At 43.8% G+C, this 21,543-nt stretch overlaps 1 protein-coding gene across 1 annotated transcript in view; it reads right to left on the bottom strand.

Annotated features, from left to right (window-relative positions):
* Nucleotides 1–4,624: 4,624 nt before the first annotated feature.
* Nucleotides 4,625–21,543, bottom strand: part of LOC130294606 (phospholipid-transporting ATPase IC-like) — a 92,686-nt gene continuing 75,767 nt past the window's right edge. The window contains exons 23-28 of the mRNA XM_056544720.1: nt 20,840–21,063; nt 16,874–16,957; nt 13,728–13,973; nt 10,530–10,668; nt 7,074–7,204; nt 4,625–5,567 (exon numbers count right to left, since the gene is read on the bottom strand). Of these exons, the coding sequence (XP_056400695.1) occupies nt 5,361–5,567; nt 7,074–7,204; nt 10,530–10,668; nt 13,728–13,973; nt 16,874–16,957; nt 20,840–21,063 (1,031 nt within the window). The 3' untranslated portion in view covers nt 4,625–5,360. The remainder of the gene's footprint in view (nt 5,568–7,073; nt 7,205–10,529; nt 10,669–13,727; nt 13,974–16,873; nt 16,958–20,839; nt 21,064–21,543) is intronic.

The following is a 21,543-nucleotide window of genomic DNA, read 5'->3' as shown; positions in this document are numbered from 1 at the left end:
GAACGTGTCGGAATTGTGGTGCCCAAATGGTGCATGGGAAAAGTAAGTACAGCCACACAAAACCTTCCAGGAAGAAGTAGTCAAGATTTTGGCGTAAATACATTAGTACATATGGGCCAATGAAGAAAATGGAACAAGTTTGGTCATTAGTTGAGTACATTGGTTTGTAAACCTCAATGGACACATCTGGGAGTACAGCCTCATGTAACAGGTAGCCAACATTTACACCACACATTTGGGGAAAATCTTGATGGGAACATAGTGCACCTGTTCTGAATTTACATGTGGATTTTTAATGTTATGTCCATGCACCCGTATGAGGGCATACAGAGCCATACTCATTAAAGGGATATTCCAGTAAAAAAAACAAAAACATTTTTTCATATCAACTGGCTCCAGAAAGTTAAACAGATTTGTAAATTACTTCTATTAAAAAAAATCTTAATCCTTCCAGTACTTATCAGCTGCTGAAGTTGAGTTGTTCTGTTCTCTCACCCCAGTGCTCTCTGCTGACACCTCTGTCTGTCTCAGGAACTATCCAGAGCAGGATAAGTTTGCTATGTGGATTTGCTTTTACTCTGGACAGTTCCTGAGACAGACAGAGGTGTCAGCAGAGAGCACTGTTGTCAGACAGAAAAGAACAACTCAACTTCAGCAGCTGATAAGTACTGGAAGGATTAATATTTTTATTTTTAATAGAAGCAAGTTACACATCTGTTTAACTTTCTGGAGCCAGTTGATGTAAAAAAAATAGTTTTTCTCTGGATAACCCCTTTAATAGGAAGTTGAAATGGGATTATGCATATATAACCTATAAACTAGAGATGAGCGAACTTACAGTAAATTCGATTCATCACGAACTTCTCGGCTCGGCAGTTGATGACTTTTCCTGCATAAATTAGTTCAGCTTTCCGGTGCTCCGGTGGGCTGGAAAAGGTGGATACAGTCCTAGGAGACTCTTTCCTAGGAATGTATCCACCTTTTCCAGCCCACCGGAGCACCTGAAGGCTGAACTAATTTATGCAGGAAAAGTCATCAACTGCCGAGCCGAGAAGTTCGTGACGAATCGAATTTACTGTAAGTTCGCTCATCTCTACTATAAACCTATAAATATTGGGCACCAGAAAGTGCCCCCCTTATACATTACCTTGGTTGCCTGTGTATGCAAGCTATGTATACAGTTTGTACAGTAGACCTCATACGGTGGCAGTTCTCTGCTACTGCAAAAAATCTGGATTGGCAAGAAAATTCCTGTGTTTTAATTTTTTTATTGTAGTCCAAGTAAATATATATAATTCCTTATAGCAAATCTGAACTGGTTTATCCAGGTAAATGAGCGGTTACAGCAAATACAAGCAAGAAACAAATGAGAAACTCCCCACAGTTATACATTTAATGTATGGCTCTCTCCAGGCCACTTATCTGTCCTCTAGTCCAGTGTTTCCCAACCAGCAAGCCTCCAGATGTTGCAAAACTACAACTCCCAGCATGCCCGGACAGCCTTAGGCTGTCCGGGCATGCTGGAAGTTGTAGTTTTGCAACAGCTGGAGATACACTGGTTGGGAAAAACTGCTCTAGCCCAACTCCCGCTCCCCCAGGTTCTTCCTCCCAAACTATATTTGTCTACTCAGTCTACACAGTTTTTTTTTTGTGTGGCGGCAATTGTCGCTTTTTACCCCTATTTCTTGTAGAGCCCTCAAGAAATAGACCCCTATGTGCAGCCTAAAAGTGAAGCATGTAAACCATCACTTGTTGGGACCACCAGGGACATTGCCATAGATATATATGCCATATAGATATGTATTGCCAGCTTTATTATTTATCGATATTATATATTATTGCCTAGTGATATATGGGTATAAACATCTGGGTAAAAAAGTGCAAATTTGTCTGTTATACATACAGAGGGTGAAATAAGCATTAAAGGGTACCTCTCATGAAAACAACTTTTGATATATTATAGATTAATGTATGCAGAATAACTTAACAATTGCATGTTATTAAAAAATATGCTTCTTTCTATTTAATTTTCCACTTTGAAGAAATGACCACTAGGGGTCTCCCTACCAGTCCTGGCAGCAAGCATTTCAGACTCATGCTGGAGTCCTAAACACTACGAGCTGCCAGTCTGCTTTTTTCACAAAGGAGAACACTCAGAGCTGCCAGCCTGCTTTGTTCACAGCCTGCTTGGCTGTGAACAAAGCAGGCGGGCAGCTCTGAGTGTTTAGGACTCCAGTATGAGTCAGAAATGCTTGCTGACAGGACTGATCGGGAAAAATACAATAGAAAGAAGCATATTTTTCATTAACATGCTATTGGAAAGTTATTCAACATTCATTAATCTAAAATATATCAAAAGTTTATTTGATGAGAGGTACCCTTTAAACTTGTCACCATTTTTCTCAGTAAATATATTTCCAAAGGCGTTATTGACATATGTTGGTAACAAACCAAGTAATCCATACATACAAAGACACCAAATGCAAGTAGGATCAGAAATGAAGTAATTTGTAATACTGTGAAATGACCCAGGGAAAAAGTATTGAACACATAAAAAAAAGGTGGATACAAAAAGGCATGGAAAGCCAAGACAGCAGCTGAAACCTATCAGTAATTATAAAGCAATCCAGTCCCTTCTTAGTGCAAATTAATACCAGCTGGTTCAGTGCCAGCTGATGGCTACAGAAAGGTCTCATTGCCACGGTGTCACGCAAGACACATCTCATGATGGGTAAAAGCAAAGAGCTGTCTCAAGACCTTCACAACGTAATTGTTGTAAAACATTAACAATGGTGTTGGGTAAAGGCGCACTACTAAGCACTGTTGGGGCCATAATATGGGATTGGGAAGGCGATCATTTCACCATAAATTTGCCCCGATCAGGTGCTCCTCACAAGATTTCTGACAGACGAGAGAGAATATCCAGAAGAGTTGTCCAAGAACCGTGGACAAGTTGTGAAGAGCTTCAATAAGACCTGGAATTAGCAGGTTGTCTCTAAGAAACAGTATTTAGTGAGAAAAATGGTGACATGTTCAATGCTTGTTTCACCTGCTGCATATATGTTGAAATTTAAAGGGGTACTCCGCGGCTCAGCGTTTAGAACAAACTGTTCCGAACTCTAGAGCCGGCACCAGGAGCTCGTGATGTCATATCCCCGCCCCCTCATGACATCACACACCGCCCCCTCAATGCAAATCTATGGGAGGGGGCGTGACGGCGTCACACCCCCTCCCACAGACTTGCATTGAGGGGGTGGGGCATAACATCATGAGGGGGCGGGGCTATGATGTCACGAGCGGCTGGGTCCAGCGTTCGGAACAGTTTGTTCCAAGCGCTGAGCAGCGGAGTACCCCTCCAAATTTTATGGTTGCTCTGGCTAAATTTCCTATAAAACTGGTCATGTGCTTCAAGATATAGTTTTTAGTAAGACAGTCTGTAGTGACAAGGAAGGTAGTGATGTGTCCCCCTTCAGTCTCATAATTAGTGGGGGACTTTACTGATCACAAATTGATATTATATTCTAGTGATATGCGATCACTTTATGAGATAGGAGTGCCCCTTTATAACACTCATGAGTAACAATATTAAAGGGGTACTCCGCTGCCCTGTGTTGGAAGCTCTGCTCCCCAGTGTCCGGAAGTTTATTGTTCCGGACGCTGTGTGCGGGCTTCAGTGTTCAGGGCCGCCCCTCGTGACGTCACGCCCGCCCCCTCAACTAAAGTCTATAGGAAGGGGCGTGACGTCCCGAGGGGCGGCCCTGAACACGGAAGCCCGCACACAGCGTCCGGAACAATAAACTGCAGGTCGCTGGGGAGCGGAGCTTCTGACACAGGGCAGAGGAGTGCCCCTTTAATAAGGAGGTGATTAAACATCTCAAACAATGAATGTATGCCCAAACTCCAGCATTAACTCACTGCAGACAAGTCAGTGATTGCAGGAAATGTGATCAGTTTTTACAGGCATGGCCACCTGTGGGACTTTTTCCCAACATTACATAAAATTTCAGTTATTTTTGTTTAGTTAAAAATCAGGGATGAATATGTACCATACTGTATGTGAAAATGATTTCCAATGTTATATTATGAATGGATTTAAAGACCTAAAAAAAGAGTCTACACATATTATATTAAGATCATTATTTACATGTCAGTAACAGGTTCACTTAATTATTACAGTCATTGTAGTCTATGTAAACATCAGACATAAGTGTCTTTAATTTTCGGATACCTCTTTAAAAGGGGTACTCCCGTGGAAACCTTTTTTTTTTTTTTTAAATCAACTAGTGCCAGAAAGTTAAACAGATTTGTAAATTACTTCTATTAATACATCTTAATCCTTCCAGTACTTTTTAGGGGCTGTATACTACAGAGGAAATGCTTTTCTTTTTGGATTTCTCTTCTGTGCTCTCTGCTGACACCTCTGTCCATGTCAGGAACTGTCTAGAGCAGGAGAAAATCCCCATAGCAAACATATGCTGCTCTGGACAGTTCCTAAAATGGACATCAGAGGTCAGCAGAGAGCACTGTGGTCGTGACCGAAGAGAAATCCAAAAAGAAAAGCATTTCCTCTGTAGTATACAGTCCCTAAAAGGTACTGGAAGGATTAAGATTTTTTAATAAAAGTTGATTTAAAAAAAAAAAAAGTTTTCCACAGGAGTACCCCTTTAAGCAAAAAAGGGGAGACTTACTAACTGCAGCGTTTTGGTAGGCCACACATTAGTAAACTTGTTCCCATTTTCGGTCTGCTGGATTTACGGAGAGGCGCACGGCTTTTAGTAAATCCAGTGGCACCGTGACTGCCCTTGCACCTGGCACAGAAATGTATACCAGATGGGAGCGTATATTTCAGAGACTTTTAGTGTCGCAAGGGAGGAGGGTGTGCCCCCAGCAGACACTTTCTATGCAAGGTCAAGCCCCCTTCCAGGCTCCTTCATCCTTCCTTCACATCTCCTCTTTGCTGGCGGAGTAGATGCTCCAAATGGTTTTCGTTTTTTTGTGCAAAAATAGTTATTTTGCTTGAAAGTCGCCATTAATGAGCAAACATTAGCAACGTTCGGGAATCTGTGCCGCTGGCGCAACATAATAAATCTCTCCCCAAGGACGACCTCTTTTAAAAACGGCAAACATCTGAAAGAAGCCAAGTCTGGTCGCTCATGTACCCTGCATTAGCAGAAGAATGGTAACCCATGCCAATGCATAAACGGACCTATTCCACCAAAGTGGGGACTGCTCTTACAGAATGCTTTCCATTCTGGCTTACTGAAAGGGGGTCCTGAATGGAGAACCCACCTCGATGATTTCTATATGCCCTATAGGGGTACAATGACAACCAGAGATTGTCTTTATAAGAAAAACCCCTTTTAAATGTTCCGAACAGCTCTATTAACTTCATTTGGTGTAGTCGTCCTCCGCCGTATACTGCGGCCACTTGAGATGAGGTCGCCAAATCCTCTCTGATGGGAGAATGCATAAGCAGATCGTCGAGTAGATGTGCCTCGTTGGATTGTGCTCGCCTTTTCTTCCACTGGGAGTTCCTTCACTTTGTAGCGCTCTGGATTTTTCTGGACCTAAAAAAAGTTGAAAAGCACATTACAAGAATAATAAAGCGGAGTTAAAACCTGTATTATATTTTATAGCTGCTTTCACAAAGCTGAAATTTCCCTCCATCCCTTACTTGTTCAGCATCTGAATAGATATTACTCTACATAGCAACATAGTTCATAAGGTTGAAAAAAGACCAGAGAAAAAGAAAAAAGGCGATAAGCGCCCCTGTGAAGTACGTCACAGTGGTATAAAGGAGGTAGATGGAAAACCACTTACCAAGTAGGGTTGTGCGCAGAGCACACCTAAGAAGACATCTAGAGTATGGTTGGGAACCTGCAGCCTCGGCTTGTCCGGTATTAGCTTCGCTAGTCCGGTGGGAAGGCAGTTCAGGAAAATAAACTTGAGCTTTTTCTGGGCACTGGTTCACCAAAGTAGGAATTTGGACACGTTACAAGTCCAAAAGGAAGCACCTTACCTGAAGAAGGGTCCTGTTCGGACCAAAAACGCGTTGTTTTAGTGCAATAAAAACCTTTTGGACTGGTAACTGTGTCCAAATTCCTACTTTGGTGAACCAGTGCCCAGAAAAAGCTCAAGTTTATTTTCCTGAATTGAAAAAAGACCAGAGTCCATCAAGTTTAACCTATAACCCTAATGAGTCCCTACTGAGTTGATCCAGAGGAAGGCAAAAAACCCTCATACTAGAGGTAAAAATTCCTTCCTGACTCCAAATATGGCATCAGAATAAATCCCTGGATCAATGTTCTGTCCCTATAAATCTAGAATCCATAACCTGTAATGTTATTGACTGTCCTTTTTTCCTTATAGCTAACAGCTTGGGATCTATTGGCAAGCTTGCAAATCATTTCCAATAAAAAGCAGAAGAATTGCGAATGCAGCTCCAGAGTATAATAAAGGCTGCAAGTAAAAATGAGTAAATCTACAGTAAGTTAGGCTCTGTCCAACCTCGCTAGGGTGTCTTTTAATGCAGCTCAGTGAAGTTCAGACGAATGTCAATGTAAAAATAAATAAGTCATATAAAATAATAGCTATAAAATATATATAATAAAATAAAATACTTTTAGTCTGATTATTTTTTAACTGTTAGTATTTTTGATTAAAGAGGTACTCTGCCCCTAGACATCTTATCCCCTATCCAAAGGATAGGGAATAAGATGTCTGATCGCGGGGGTCCCCAAGCTGGGATCCCCACGATCTCTGTGCAGCACCCGGCGTTCGTTTAGAACGCTGAGTGTGGGAGGCGGGGGTTGTGAAATCAGGGCAACACCCCCTTGGGACGTCACACCACACCCCCTCAGTGCAAGTCTATGGGAGGGGGCGTGGCAGCAGCCACACCCCCTCCCATAGACTTGCGTTGAGGGAGCGTGGCGTGACATCACGACCCCTGCCGCCCGCTCCAAGCGTTCGGAACAAAATGTTCTGAACGCTGGGGCGGCGGAGTAGCCCTTTAAATATAGTACTTCCTATAATTATTCAATCACATCACAACATTTCCTGGTCTGAGTACTTACTTTATCAACTGCGGAGGGCCAAGAAACCTTTAGCAAAAATGTCAGTGCCACATACGGAAGGAGACATATGGCGGTTGTTAGGATGATTATTAACCAGATGTAAGGTTGTCTTAATGCATTTGTAACAGTCCCTGGATAAGGATAAGTAAACATTGGTTAGCAGGTCCCTCTAATGCTGACACCATCTCCAAATCCATCAAAGCCCAAGAGAAGAGAATAATACATTGACCAAAATGTACCACAACAACAACTGCAAAATAAGCATTTACCTATTATAGCATTATGTGGGTTATAGTAGTTATCAGAGCTGCTGCTTAGGGGTAAATTTATGCAATGCAGATTTATTGCAGAGTTTACCTGTGGATTTGCACATGTAAAATCTGCTCTTTACTAATGTCATCCACATGTTATGGATGTATACTCGCACATAAATGGTGCACATGTTTAAATCCACAGTTTGTCAATTTCTGTTGTAGATTTTCACCATGGATCTCATCCCTTAAAGGGTACCTTTCATCAAAAAATGTTTTGATATATTATAGATTAATGTATGCAGAATAACTTTCCAATTGTATGTTATAAAAAAAAAAAGGCTTCTTTCTATTTAATTTTCCACTTTGAAAAAATGACCTCTAGATGTCTCCCTACCAGTCCTGGCCGCAACCCCTTTTTATAGATTTCAGACTCATGCTGGAGTCTTAAATCACAGATTGCAGCCGGGACACACACAAGCTCAGCACTGCTCCCTGCCTGTCAATCAGACAGGCAGGAACCAGCACTGTGCTCATAGCACAGGAGGGCATACTCCTGACTCTGTCTCACTGCATGCCCTCATTCATTTTACTATCTGAGCTCTACTCTCTGCACATGCAGTTGTAAACAGAGAGGAGAAGATTCAGAGCTGCCACCTGAGCTTGTCTGTGTCCCGGCTGCAGTCAGAGATTTAGGACTCCAGCATGAGTCTGAAATCTATAAAAAAAAAGGGCTTGCGGCCAGGACTGGTAGGGAGACATTTTTCAAAGTGGAAAATTAAATAGAAATAAGCATATTTTTTAATAACATGCAATTGGAAAGTTATTCTGCATACATTAATCTATAATATATCAAAAGTTGTTTTGATGAAAGGTACCCTTTAAAAGTATATGGTTGAAAACCATGTTATATCTACAGTAAAACCTGTGTGAACCTACCGATGTAATAAGATGTGTACCACAGCATCTTCTGTACCCCCCAGGTTATTCAATTTTCTCACCTGTGCCAGAACAATATTGTGGTTTTGCCATAGTGAAGGTGTGTTGTTCCTGTACTGCTATCCTGTATGTGACTAGTGCTTGTTTACCTGATGGTTGCCTCTTCCTGACTTCTTGTGTACTTTACTGACTCTACTGTGTATGATCCAGTCTGCTGACGCTGAACCCGTGTCACCTGCCATGCCTTATATGCCAGTACCAGCTAAATCTGTGCCTAACTGACTCTTCTGCCTAACTGCACTCTGCTACCTGGCTGCCAGCTTACTACTCCAGTTGCACCAGTCCCACCTCTGTCTTTATCCCGGGGCCTGGCACTGGGACCTTCTGTAGGAATGAAGGTAGACTTCCAGCTCCTGACAAGGATAAAGTCCAAAGTTTAACCCAAATGTATTAAAATCCATGTGCAACATAACAAAAGGTAAAACACACAAACGAAACACACCAACACGGTTCGACTTTCTAACAAGTCTTAATCATGGGTTAAGATTTGTTAACAAGTCGAAACGCGTTGGTGCATTTTGTTTGTGTGTTTTTACCTTTTGTTATGTTGCACTTGGATTTTAATACGTTTGGCATAAACTTTGGACTTTATCCTTGTCGGGAGCCGGAAGTCTACCTTCATTCCTACTGATTGATCCACCTGGGGACTCGGCCCCAGTGTTTGTTCCGAGCATCCACGAGGAGAGGTTGTGCTGGAGACACGGATGCATGGAGCGAATGGTGAGCTGATCCAATTTTTTGGGATCTGGCTTCTGGCTTGCCTGGCCAGCTACTACCCACACCTGGTCCACTCTTGGGAAGCAACCTACTACTCCCTAGCAGCAAAAGTCCAGCTTCAACATCTTGGAACAGGATGAAGGGTGAAAACTTGGAGGGTACTAAGACTCCACTTCTAGGATAGGCCTAAAGCCAATTTGAGTTTATTTGAATAAAATAAGAATTTGGGATACTTCCTACAGACATTCCCATTGAGAAAAAACAGAAATGTATATAACTACTGGGTGACAGGACTTAAATTTGCTACCTGCCCAAAGAGGTCAGAAGTGTAGTCATTCTGGGTAAAGCTTCAAGTCTGATAACAGTCTGAGGCTACTGTTTCTCTAATGTAACCAGGGTCAACACTGCTGTTAGGCAAACTTGGCAGCCACCTAGGGCGCATTGCCGCTTAGGGCACATATAACCCACAGTCAAAAGGTGCTGGCTTGAAAGGAGCCGCCCTAGGGTTGTAAAACCTGGATCTGTACTATTACTGTGTTCTTGATACCTGCTGAGCCTATATGATGGGTAAAAAAAATCTGGGAGAGTAGTGGATCTTATAGAAGTCATTCACTAAATGTAGCTTCTCTAAATTTAGAAAAAAAAATTCTTTCTAATCCCACCTATAAATAGCCACCGAATAAGTACATTTTTAATGTATAAAAGGTGCATGAAACATTAGCAGGGACATTAGAAAAAACAAACACCCACATGTAGACATCAATTTTGGGTTCCTACTCCTCATCTATACAGAGCAACATACAGGTTAGATGCAGCTCAAGGGGGTATTGGTTCTTATTGGGTGATCCAGGCAATAATTAACAAGAAAAGGGTATGCAAATGAGCTGTTCCTTAGAAGGAATGGAACTGTCTCTCTAGCACTAGTAAGGTTATGTCCGACGAATAAAAGAGGTTTAAGATATGACCAAGGATAATAGCCAAACCAGACACTCATTATTGGACAGTTGTTTCATGGTTGTTGCTCCTCACCAGCACAGAACAAGGTATTTTTTGGCTAGATGAGATACTGTATCTCTGAATCAGCTATGGGGGCATATCAATATAAACAGAGGTCAGGCCCTGGGAAAAAAGTGCGAGAACTCAGCCAAGATTTCCACTCAAGGGCTGGTCCTGCACTAGTCCTGATAATGGTAACAGTATTCCTGCTGTGGAAAAAGTGCAGGAACTCCGTTCCCATGCATTCTCCTGTGGGGGTGCTGTTGGTGAATTACATACTCGGATCCCCACATACTGCTGATAATGGCTTCTGGTACTAGGAACAAGGCACCTTGCAAACATTCAAAAACATATTGTTCAAAATGGAACTGGTATAAGGAGTGTATGGCTATGTGTACTAGTATATAATGCTGAAGAATTGTACTGCTTTATCATAGACCCATAGTGGTGAATCTTCATTTTTTATTCCTAATCCAGCCTAAAAAATACATACCTGTCATGGTTAACACGGAGGTCAACAGCTCGTGACTGCCGCTGCTTTGTAAATCATAGGTTATTGAAAAGTAAATCATGATTGTTCCAAACACAGAAAAGCTGAATAGAAATGTCCAATATGTCATGATAAGCCCAGCCTGTGTGTAATCATAGAATACATAAAAGTCAATAATAATATTAAGAATAATAATAACAATGTAGTAGTTATGAAGATTGTAGAACACAAATGAATGGTATAAACCTTGCTTATTAAAGAGTATGTGTCACCAAAATAAACTATTAATATATTGTTCCTTATGTAATTACAAGGCACTTTGATATTTACTTGCTGTTAAAATTTGCAACCTTAATATGTTTTTAATGTGATTGAAAAAATGGCCACTAGGTGGCTCTGTTCTGTTCCCTGCGCAAGTCAAACAGTTAGTGGCAGGAGACCAAACTCAGGAAGTGGGTGCAGGGCATGACGAGGCACAGCTCTCGCAGGCTTCAGTGATCATACGCCTGCTGGGGAACGCCCATTTTCTCCTGCCGGGAGCTCACACAATGTGAGCAAGGGGAAAGGTATGATACACAGCTTTTTAAAGATTGGAATTTTTTTTAAGGGCAGGAGGGGTGTTAGGAGTAGTTAGGGAATATCATCTGAGTTAGTTTAGAAAATATGATTTGATGACAGGTACTCTTTAATAGAAATATTTATACTTTATAAGATTTTGGGTAGATTGGTGAAGTAGGAGTGTGGCACTTTGGACAAGTGGCAGAAAAGGAAAGCAAAAACCACTACCCCTAAAGTGGGTAAGAGGCCAATTATATAACAATCACCAAGACCATGGCCAAACATTGCCCAGGGTCAAAAATAGCCCTAGTAAACTAAACTTACCCCTAAAATGTCACTTTAATTGATCATTTCTTAAGATTTATGTTGTAAGTAACACACTATTAAAATAAAGTGGAGAGTGGTAATGATCAGTGTCAGTTTATAACCTTCTGGGATATAAATCCCTAGTCTCCATTATAATAGATCTTTCACCCTAAGAGCCTGCAGAACTCCTAAACATACACAACTTGCCCCCTCTATATGTTTCATTGTTAAAATGTCGTCAGAAGGGAAACGGGCATTAACCTCTAGAGGATGCTGTTTTTACAGCGAAATATAAACAGAGGAAAGTAAGAGAAACAAACGTTGACATTAAGTTGTACAAGCCTCTCATAGGACTAAGCTAGGACCTTTTAGTGCTTCAGGCCAGGCTCAATGCAGCATGGTGGTCATGCCACAAAACTTCAGACCTGCGCTCCATGTTTGGGAATTAAAGAAGGAAAAGGTGACTAGGGGGTATCCCACCAGGAGGATGCTACTGGAACAAAGTAACTCTGGCTTTGGGGACCACCATACAAGGTACGGTATACTATACGGTACCGGAACACCACAATAGTGTTTTTTTAGTTTTCTACCTTGATATTGCTCTGTATTTTCTGCTCAGTCTCAGCCAGATTCAGAGACTGGAAAGGGGCGTTCCCAGGCAGGCGTGACATCATCTGAAGCCATACAGGGGATAACTTCCTCCCTCACTCTGCTTCACACAGCCCAGAGCAGTTCAGTGTGAGATGAGCTATGATTGGCTAAGGCTGTACCCCCCCCCCCCACTCCTCAGCATTTCCTGATTTTGGACTTCTGCCAGGCCAGCAGGAGTCCAAAGTCTGTGCAAGAAATGGGGGAAAATATGCTCTGGACAAGTAGGGAGACACCTAGTGGCAACTTCTATAAACACAAGCATAGAAAACTTCATTTTTTAAAACAAACTACATTAGAAAGATTTTTTATTTACCATAAGGAGCGCAATAGCAAACATTTGTGTTTAACCTTACTTAGGCCGAATTCACATGACGGAAATTCCGTGCGGACTTCCGCTTGAAATTTCCGCTGCAGCAGAGTCCCGTTGAATTCAATGGGATTCTGCTGCTCTGTGCACATGGCGGAATTTCCGTGGCAGATATTTCCACCATGGAAATTCCTTTTTCCGTGTCTGCACAAAGAATGAACGTGTTCATTCTTTGTGCGGATTCCGCAGGGAATGCACAACTGTTTTAGCGACTGCACATTCTGCCGGTGTGAGGTGGTTTTTTGCGCCCCCGTAGATCCATGCGTCCGCTCCTCCCCCAGCTCTCCGAACATTTCCGAAGCTAGAACTGGGGGAGGGCAGAGCAAGGCGAAGGAGAAAGTTCACGCCCCCTCCCTCATCTCCCCTCTCTGAGCTCGGCTGCTGGACGCAGATCTCCACGGCACGCCCCCTCCCCGAGGACATAGATCGCCACGGCAGGTCCCTCCCTCATCTCCCCGAGCTGAGGACGTAAATCTCCACGGCAGGTCCCCTCCCTCATCTCCCCCAGCAGATCTCCAAAGGGGGACATACTGCACGGGCTACAGGCTAGAACCGGGGGATACAAGCATCCCAGCCTCTAGCCTACACTGAGTAGAGATACCAGTAGGATATGCTGACCAGACCCTCTTCCCTTTGAGCTCACTGTATTGAATTAGGGATTATTAGCCAAGCCAGCATGTCCTACAAAAGGAAAACTCACTTTCAGGGTGCTTGTCTCTTCGCAGTATACTAGTTGGCAAGCAGAGAAGCCTTTGTCATGGGCCTGATGGGATAAGATTTCCCCTTGAGGAGAACACCAAAAGGCATGTGGGGTTTTATAAGCCATGCAAGCTCCACTGGGAAAATATGCAAAATAGCCCCTTAGTAGAGAATGATCACTAATGCATACTGTGCTTCACAGGAGAGCAGGACAACCACTATAATAATTGTGTGGGTGCAGGCTGTTGGAGCCTGGGTTAGAGGTCCTCCAGTATACAAAGAACCAACAAATCAGAAGCACTCTGTTCCTTCAGATAAATCAGTGCATGGTTAAGCCACGCACTGATTCTTCTGAAGGAACAGAGTGCTGCTGATTTTTTGGTTCTTTGTATACAGTATACTTTGTATATTGCTAAAATTCTGGAGAAAACTGATTTTTATGTTAACTTACCTGGAAAAATCAGCAGCACTCTGATCCTTCAGATAAATCAGTGCGTGGCTAAGCCACGCACTGATTCATCTGAAGGAACAGAGTGCTGCTGATTTTTTGGTTCTTTGTAAACAGTATACTCTGTATATTGCAAAAATTCTGGAAAAAACAGATTTTTATCTTAACTTACCTGGAAGTTCACAATAATAACAAGAGCAGTGGATGTAACAAAAGCCAATGTCTGATAGTCTGAATTCACTTTTCCCTCATCTGTGGTCATTTGCCAGAAAGCTCCATAAGGAATGAAGAAAATGACGAGGGACGACACAGTGCCATGGAGAAGACTGAGGAAGAACTTTGGATAGTTAAACAGTTGACCTTTTTGCCCAGGGATGTACAGACTCGGACACTTCATGCTGAGCTTGTCATTGACATCCTTGTATGTAAAGGAAAAATATATTCAGTGCAAGGATAAACATATGCATGATAATATGTCTACAATGTAACAAAAATCTGCCTTCTCAACCCTAGACATAATAATAATAAGAAGAACCATAATAAAACATTGTCAGCAGGAGCATGTACTGACATCATAGGGCCCCATCGCAGCGCATATAATGAGCCCCAATCTTACAGTTAAAAACTACCTGTCATGATCTTGTTAAATGTTATAATCCTCCCAGTTCACTGCCCCCATCATGATAAACCACCCCCTGCCTTTATTTGCTATGTGGTAAGCTTGTGGGGGTGTAGGGTGTATGGGGTGTAGATGTGCAGTGATGAAAGGGTGCTGGTTTAACCCTTAACTGTCGTGACGCCAGGGTGAGGGCTTCTCTATATGCTTGTCCTATCCCCACCCGTCCCAAGAGCAATAGGGAGGTATAATAAATGATTGTCCACAACCGGAGGTTTCAGAAAACTGTCGGAACTTTTACTGCAGGTTTTATGCAGAATCAAACAGGAACAGTCTTTGTACAATCAGTTGGTTGGGACCTTGTGCTTTTAAGCTCAGGAGATTTATGTGCGCTGTTCCGCTGGATTTAGGGGATTGATTTTAGGTCCAGCAGTCACGCGGACTTTAGCGGGGAGTTGTATTATAACTCACGGTTTGGTATTATCAGGCTTCGGCCTGGTCTTGTCTTTGAAAGTTGCACGGATCTCTACTCTCTGCTAGTCCGGAACCCAAGAGAGCGAGGATTGGCTGGCAGCTCCCTTATATGGGCAGGTGCTGGCCTTGAGCTCATTGGTCCATACCATCTGTCAATCACTTTACAAGGAATTATGGTCTAAACATGTGACCACCCATGTGACCTAGGAAGGTCCTTTAACATACCTTAATAGAATTAACATTAGTCATGTGACCTAAGGTCCTGCGACACTATATTCACCATTAAATATACAATTAAATAGTTATATAAACATCACAAAATTAAAGAAGGAAAAGGTGACTAGGGGGTTTCCCACCAGGAGGATGCTACTGGAACAAAGTAACTCTGGCTTTGGGGACCACCATACAAGGTACGGTATACTATACGGTACCGGAACACCACAATAGTGTTTTTTAGTTTTCTACCTTGATATTGCTCTGTATTTTCTGCTCAGTCTCAGCCAGATTCAGAGACTGGAAAGGGGCGTTCCCAGGCAGGCGTGACATCATCTGAAGCCATACAGGGGATAACTTCCTCCCTCACTCTGCTACACACAGCCCAGAGCAGTTCAGTGTGAGATGAGCTATGATTGGCTAAGGCTGTACCCCCCCCCCCCACTCCTCAGCATTTCCTGATTTTGGACTTCTGCCAGGCCAGCAGGAGTCCAAAGTCTGTGCAAGAAATGGGGGAAAATATGCTCTGGACAAGTAGGGAGACACCTAGTGGCAACTTCTTTAAACACAAGCATAGAAAACTTCATTTTTTAAAACAAAGTACATTAGAAAGATTTTTTATTTACCATAAGGAGCGCAATAGCAAAAATTTGTGTTTAACCTTACTTAGGCCGAATTCACATGACATAAATTCCGTGCGGACTTCCGCTTGAAATTTCCGCTGCAGCAGAGTCCCGTTGAATTCAATGGGATTCTGCTGCTCTGTGCACATGGCGGAATTTCCGTGGCAGATATTTCCACCATGGAAATTCCTTTTTCCGTGTCTGCACAAAGAATGAACGTGTTCATTCTTTGTGCGGATTCCGCAGGGAATGCACAACTGTTTTAGCGACTGCACATTCTGCCGGTGTGAGGTGATTTTTTGCGCCCCCGTAGATCCATGCGTCCGCTCCTCCCCCAGCTCTCCGAACATTTCCGAAGCTAGAACTGGGGGAGGGCAGAGCAAGGCGAAGGAGAAAGTTCACGCCCCCTCCCTCATCTCCCCTCTCTGAGCTCGGCTGCTGGACGCAGATCTCCACGGCACGCCCCCTCCCCGAGGACATAGATCGCCACGGCAGGTCCCTCCCTCATCTCCCCGAGCTGAGGACGTAAATCTCCACGGCAGGTCCCCTCCCTCATCTCCCCCAGCAGATCTCCAAAGGGGGACATACTGCACGGGCTACAGGCTAAAGAGGGACAAAGGAGGACATACTGTACGGGCTCAAAGGGGGACATACTGCACGGGCTACAGGCTAAAGGGGGACAAAGGAGGACATACTGTATGGGCTAAAGACTGCACAAGCTAAAGGGGGAAATACTGTACGGGCTAAAGACTGCACAAGCTAAAGGGGGACATACTGTACACGCTAAAGGGGGACATTTAGCCCGTACAGTATGTCCCCCTTTATACATAGAGCTCATTGGGAGCACTGCTCTACGTCCTCAGCTCGGGGAGATGAGGGAGGGGACCTGCCGTGGAGCTCTATGTCCTCAGGGAGGGGGCGGGCCGTAGAGATCTGCGTCCAGCCGAGCTCAGGGAGATGAAGGAGGGGGCGTGAACTTTCTCCTTCGCCTTGCTCTGCCCTCCCCCAGTTCTAGCTTCGGAAATGTTTGGAGAGCTGGGGGAGGAGCGGACGCAGGGATCTACGGGGGCGCAAAAAACCACCTCACACCGGCGCCCCGCATTGTACGGAATGCCCGCACAGAGATTTTCCGTGCGGACATTCCGCTGTGTAAACGCGTCCTTAGGCCAGATTCACACGGCAGAAAATTCTGCATAAATTTATAGCCAATTCATTTCAATGGGATTCCGCTGTCCCATTCACACGGCAGAATTTCTGCTGCAGGAATTCCATTGAAGTGAATGAGCTATAAATTCATACAGAATTTTCATGCAGAATTCAGCGCAGAAATTCTGCCTTGTAAATCCGGCTTTAGTGTGCACATACCCTTAACATGTATTTCATCTTTCTTACCTGGTCTTGCAGTCCAATAACAATTACAGGTAGACTGGAATACAGGAGGTTGTAGAGCGATATGAATACGGTGTCGTACACAGTCTGATAACAGAAGACAGGCAGAAATCAAATTAAAATCATGTTATAAATATGAATATTAAATCTGCTTAAAGGGGTATTCCGTCCATAGACATGTTATCCCCTATCCAAAGAATAGAGGATAAGATATCAGATCGCCGCGGTCCCGCTGCTGGGGAGCCCCGGGATCCCCGCTGCGGCACTGCGCTCTCATTACAGCACAGAGCGAGTTCGCTCTGTGCGTAATGACGGGCGATACGGGGGACGGAGCAGCGTGATGTCATGGCTTCGCCCCTCTTGACATCACTGCCCGTCCCCTTAATGCAAGTCTATGGGAGGGGGGAGTGACGACTGCCACGCCCCCTCCCATAGACTTGTATTGACGGGGGCGGGCCGTGACGTCACGAGGGGTGGAGCCGTGACGTAACGATGCTCTGGCCCCTGTATTGCCCGTCATTATGTGCAGAGCGAACTCGCTCTGTGCTGTAATGAGAGCGCAGTGCCGCAGCGGGGATCCCGGGGCTCCCCAGCAGCGGGACTGCGGCGATCTGACATCTTATCCCCTATCCTTTGGATAGGGGATAAGATGTCTATCCGCGGAGTACCCCTTTAAGTTAAATATGAGAATTAGGATACCTGATCTCCTTACAGCAAAATGACTTCTCTCTGTGCCGTCAGCAGAACGCAGCTCCTACATCTTCGTTACATGGACGTGCCAGCAAGCTACCGTCTGCAGTAATAGTTGTACTTTGTGTTGCAGCTCAACCCATTGAATTGAATGGGACGAGCTGCAATACCGGGTACAGATGCTACGTAGTGGGCGGAGATGTGAAGAGGCTGCAGTTCCTGCACAAGTGCAGCATCAGCAGGAATATACCCTCTACTGATCAGATACATCTTAGTGGTCTATCAGAACATGGGTCATCCATAAAAAATCCTCTAAAAAATTATTTAAAGGGGTACTCCGGTGAAAAACTTTTTTTTTTTAAATCAACTGGTGCCAGAAAGTTATGCAGATTTGTAAATTACTTCTATTTAAAAATCTTCCAGTAGTTATCAGCTGCTGTATGCTCCAGAGGTAGTTCATTCCTTTTTTAATTTATTTTCTGTCTGACTACAGTGCTCTCTGCTGACATCTCTGTTCATGTCAGGAACTGTCCAGAGTAGGAGCAAATCCCCATAGCAAACCTCTCCTGCTCTGGACAGTTCCTGACATGGACAGAGGTGTCAGCAGAGAGCACTGTGGTCAGACAGAAAATAAATTAAAAAAGAAATTAACTTCCTCTGGAGCATACAGCAGCTGATAAGTACTGGTAGGATTAAGATTTTTAAATAGAAATAATTTACAAATCTGTTTAACTTTCTGGCACCAGTTGATTTAAAAAAAAATAATAAAAAATATCCACCGGAGTACCCCTTTAATTTGCACTAAGGGACTGGATTGCTTTATAGATACTGACAGATTTCAGCTGTTGTCTTGGCTTTCCATGCCTTTTTGCACCTACCTTTTTTTTTATGTGTTCAATACTTTTTCCCTGGGTCATTTCACATGATTACAAATTACTTCATTTCTGATCCTACTTGTATTGGTGTCTTTGTATGTATGGATTACTTGGTTTGTTACCAACATATGTCAATAATGCCTTTGGACATAACTTTCTGGTACCAGTTGATTTAAAAAAAATTTTTTTTTTGGAGTGCCCCTTTAAGACAAAAGGCAGAGCAGTGCTTAATTGATACAATGGTCCAGCCATCTTATATAAATAGGGGACATAAAGTGGGTGAACCAGTCACCAGCCAATCTCTGGGTGACTCAAACTGTTTTTTTTCCAAACCGTGTGCCTCCAGCTGTTGCAGAACTATAACTTTCAGCATGCCTGACAGCTGAAGGCTGTCTGGGCATGCTGGGAGTTGTAGTTTTGCAACAGCTGGAGGCACACTGTTTGGAAATAGTGTGTGGTGAGGGTGTGATGAGGGCAGATGTTCTTACCCTATGGGCAGATGGCATTAACCCCTTGTATTCGTGATGCCAGGGCATGGTTTAACCTCTGCACCACCCAATGGTATGCCACTGGATCCTGGACTAGGCACGGGGCAAATAATGACTCTGACACCAAGTTAAAGGAAATCTGTCATCAGAATCACCCGCACTAAACCTGTTACACAGGCTTGTAGTGCGGGTGATCCTGATTAAAACGCTCCTTACCTGGTTAAAAATGGTTCAGCGGTTCTTCAGATATCTTTATTTGTAGTTTTCTGTTATTCCCTGGCTTGGGACTCAGTGGGAGGAGTTATCATCTCGGACTCGGCCACACGTCATTCTAGCTGGGCGGAGCTGCCGCCCGGCTCATGAATATTCATGACCTTATCCTCGTAGACTAACTCCTTTTTCTAGGTCTGATGGGGAGGACCGCGCATGCGCCGCGTTCCGAACACCCGGAAGCGGCATTCTCCCCCCGGCTTCACTCGAGCTGCGGCCCAATAGAAGTAAGAAGACGGGCTGCATGAGTGAAAAGCCGGGGGGAGAATGCCGCTTCTGGGTGTATGTAACGCGGCGCATGCGCGGCCCTCCCCACCAGACCTAGAAAAAGGAGTTAGACTACGAGGATAAGTTCATGAATATTCATGAGCCGGGCGGCAGCTCCGCCCAGCTAGAAGGACGTGTGGCCGAGTCCCAGATGATAACACCTCCCACTGAGTCCCAAACCAGGGAATAACAGAAAACTAAAAATATAGATATCTTAAGAAGCGCTGAACCATTTTTAACCAGGTAAGGAGCGTTTTAATCAGGATCACCCGCACTACAAGCCTGTGTAACAGGTTTAGTGCGGGTGATTCTGATGACAGATTTCCTTTAAGGAACAACGGCAGCTTTACTGAGGTAGACAGGTGTAATAGTCTTGACAGCTCAGTTAGTTCCAAGAAGATGACCAGTGACCTCAGAGACTCTAGGACTTGTAGTGGATTTGGACAATTTGCTGCAGGCCCACTCTGACTCTATACAGACTGATCTTGACTGACTAGACTGACTTCACCCCATATGTAGCTTACCAGGTGTTGAGGTTCACCTGTGGGGCACTGGATTAGTGGAAGCGTGGCTGCGTGGTAGGCCTTGGGTCTCCTCAGGACACCAGACACTCTCTCAAAACTTGACCTCACTGTTCCTCAGCAGCAACTACACAAGAGAAGAGACTGAACTAGCTCCCAGGGTTTATATGGGGAAGACTCTGGAGGGGTCCAATAGGTCACCCTATAAGTCACGTGATCACTGGTACCTTCCTTGGTTACAACACTGAGTAACAGTATTTAAAGGCACATAACAGTATAAACACATTATAATAGACAACACAAGGTATAATTAACCATTTATATGACATACATTAAAGAGGGAATTAGGGGACACCGAAACAGAGTCCGCCTGACAGGACAGCAAGGGTATAGGGGTGCAACTCCTGTACTGGGCCACCATAAGTGCTTTAGACACTGTGCCGTAGTTTGCTGCGTATTTGCTTCTGCGTATTATCCTACCCATTAAAGTCAAAGGGTAGCAAAATATGCAGCTGATTTTGCTACCAGTTGACTTCAATGGGTAGGAAAATATGCTGCAAAATCAGCAAAATGCGGCACGTGTGACCCTACCCATAAAGGGGTCTAACAATTAGAAGTGCAGAAGCTATATACTAGGGTTTTCCAACCAGTGCGCCTCCAGCTGTTGCAAAACTACAACTCCCAGCATGCTCGGACAGCCTGTTTGGAAAACACTGGTCTAAAGTGCATAGATCGTTTACTGCTAAACATTCTACATCTATATCCTGCAAAAAAAAACTTGTAGTCTTAAACATAAAACAGTGATGTCAGACATAGCACAATTTTTTTTTTTAGGTCCTTAAAGATAATTTTTTTTACCTGACCAGAGAATCCATTGAAGAAGGCATACCAGAAGTGCACGAGCGTGTAGGCAAAGTTCTTGTAGAAGAAGTAACTTAGGAACTTGCACATGCGGATGTAGGACCAGCGGCCATGGACCAGAAGAAGCCTTTGGAGGTATCTGAACTGAGCGAAGGAGTAGTCACTGGACATCACCGCCTGCATTCCCTCCTGGCCACTTATACCAACACCTATATGGGCAGCTGAAAAGTAATAAAAAAAAAAAAAAGAAGTAAAATAAGACAAAGCTATGATAATAGATGATAAAGCACAAGAAGGTTGCTATTGGGTTCAGTTGAAGAGACACCCAATCTACATCACACACAGATCTGATTCATCACAGCAGAACAAACTCTGTACAGACCCGGACATGCAGGTTTAAGGCCTTGCAAAATAGGCCTTGCCTTATGCAGGTGAGAAGAGGCATACCTTGAACCGCCTGGTAGACGTGCACAACCGAAGGTTTTGTCTCTTTTCGTTATTTTCTTTTTTTTCCGTTAAAAAGTACCTGTCATGATCTTGTAAAATGTTATAATCCTCCCAGTTCACTGCCCCCATCATGATAAACCTCCCCCTGCCTCTATTTTTATTATTTTTTAGTTTTCTACCTTGATATTACTCTGTATTTTCTGCTCAGTCTCAGTCAGATTCACAGACTGGGAAGGGGCGTTCCCCAGCAGGCG

This window comes from Hyla sarda, chromosome 1, assembly GCF_029499605.1.
Source record: "Hyla sarda isolate aHylSar1 chromosome 1, aHylSar1.hap1, whole genome shotgun sequence".
Taxonomy (NCBI): domain Eukaryota; kingdom Metazoa; phylum Chordata; class Amphibia; order Anura; family Hylidae; genus Hyla; species Hyla sarda.
Note: the sequence above shows the minus strand (reverse complement) of the source record. Positions and strands in the feature narration are given on the sequence as shown.